At 38.8% G+C, this 2,103-nt stretch overlaps 1 protein-coding gene across 1 annotated transcript in view; it reads left to right on the top strand.

Annotated features, from left to right (window-relative positions):
* The window catches only part of LOC102288683 (signal transducer and activator of transcription 1), a gene marked incomplete at its 5' end in the record, with an annotated part of 11,419 nt that extends 9,322 nt beyond the window's left edge, over positions 1-2,097 (top strand). The window contains 1 exon segment of the mRNA XM_014331250.2: positions 821-2,097. Coding sequence (XP_014186736.1) covers positions 821-886 — 66 coding nt within the window.
* Between the last annotated feature and the right edge of the window lie 6 nt (positions 2,098-2,103).

The following is a 2,103-nucleotide window of genomic DNA, read 5'->3' as shown; positions in this document are numbered from 1 at the left end:
ATTAGGCTTCAAACTTTCCTTTTTGCTAAAGCATATAGTTAGGGCTGGACCAGGTGACCCCGAATCCTCCCTTAGTTATGCAGCAATAGGTGTAGGCTGACTCACTTCCATAGCATGTCTGTTATCCTGTCTTCCTTCTCTCACCCCAATCAGTCGCAGCAGATGGCCACCCCTCCCTGAGCCTGGTTCTGCTGGAGGTTTCTTCCTGTAAAAAATGGATTTTTTTCCCCTTCCCACTGTCACCAAAGTGCTTGCTCATAGGGGGTCATAAGATTGTTGGGTTTTTCTCTTTATGTATTATTGTAAGGTCTAACTTAAAATATAAAGTACCTTGAGGCAACTGTTGTTGTGATTTGGCGCTAAATAAACAAAACTGAGTTGAACAGAACTGGAAACTCCTTCAAGACTGTTGGAAAACCATTTCAGGTTAATACCCCATGAAGCTCATTGAGAGAATGCAATGAGTGTCCAAAGCAGCAGTCAAAGCAAAGGATCTAAATTCCATATGTGTTCATTCATAGTTTTGATGCCTTCAGTGAAAATCTAAAATCTAAATAGTCATGAAAATAAAGAAAAATCATTAATTGAAATTGTGTGTCCATAACTTTGATTGGTTGTGTACTTGTCCACATATGATCTTAAAACCAAAGCAATGAGTTGAAAGATGTTAGAATGTCTAATAGAGCAGGCGCGTTCTTTGTTGGTGTGTCGCATTAAATTAAACCAAATGCTTCTAATATATTGTTATTTTCACTGAGTAACTGCCGATTCAAATTTCTGCTGCTGTTAATTTAAACTTAGTCTGTTTGTTTCATTCCAGGTTGATGAAGCCATCTCCAGCAGAGGAATCGTTGGTGACCTATTCGAGATGTCTCAGTCTCCCTGAAACGTCATCCATCCATACATCTTCTGCTTATTCAGGGCCAGTTGATACATAATAAAGACAAGACTTCAATTTATTACATACATTATTTGGCCAGGCATTGGATATTCCTACAGCCCATTTTTCTTTGCTTTGCTTTAAAATGTTACTCATAACTCCACCTTCAGGCTGAGGGACAGTTCATTGTAGAGCACTGCCAGAGCCAACCTGAGGAGGAGCATCAAACAAGCCAAGGAGGCCTACTACAGCAAATGCCACCATGTGTGGACAGGCATCCAAGCCCTCAACAACTACAATGGCCAGAGCCGATGTGAGCCATCGTCTGAGAAACCCTCATGATTTGGGCCACTTACATACTCAGACCTAGTCCTTTTGCACTGCTTCCAAGCACTTAGCAACTTTTTCTTTAATATGTGCTTTTCTTTTCTTTTTGTATGTATTCTTCTTGATTGCTATATATTTTCTCTGTCTGCTGTTTATATTTTATTATATTATCCTGGGAAAATATGTGTGTGATGCTATTACGGACAAGCAGTTCAGCTACATGGTGTACTTGTACATGATTCTAATTGTGCTCTGGATAACAGCAGAGGAGCCACAACAAGGCCTGAGAGAAAGACAGATTAGAGTGACAGAGAGAGAGAGACATTTCTTTAGCTTACTGTAAAGTTTTGCATAACAAAGCAGCCAGCATCACAGTAGAGTGATTTTCACTAACTTTGTGGCAGCAAAATATAAATCAGGAATTTTACTCTTTATACTGTTTTTGCTGTGAACTCATTCGCTGACTTTAAAAAAAAAAAAAATTATGCCAAGGCAGCCATCACACTCAAGTGATGTCACAGTTCTACTTCTGTCACCCAAGCCTTTCCATCTAATGGGACTTTCTAGTTTGTTTTCCCCACAGTGAATGTTGCTTGAATATTGTTGTGATAAATATGTATTTTTTTTATTCACATCTGAAATACATGGTTTTGAATTAATAATGCTGCTAAAATCACATACTTGCTTTATGCTTCAAAGCACAATTCCTTATTTTCTTTGCGTTCTTGTTAATTTAATGATATTTGGTGCACAATTCTACAATATTGATAATTAACAAGGATTAACTAGTGAGGTTGTACTGGGGGGGGGGGGACCACTACCAGCAGACTTCTTTACATCAGGTTGAGCTTGGTGTGTGATGTTAGATGATCCGGAGCCATTTAAAGCAAAAACAA

This window comes from Haplochromis burtoni, unplaced genomic scaffold, assembly GCF_018398535.1.
Source record: "Haplochromis burtoni strain Fernald_Lab_line unplaced genomic scaffold, NCSU_Asbu1 Contig_1746, whole genome shotgun sequence".
Taxonomy (NCBI): Eukaryota; Metazoa; Chordata; class Actinopteri; order Cichliformes; family Cichlidae; genus Haplochromis; species Haplochromis burtoni.
The sequence above is the reverse complement of the archived record's forward strand: the minus strand, read 5'-3'. Positions and strand labels throughout refer to the sequence as shown.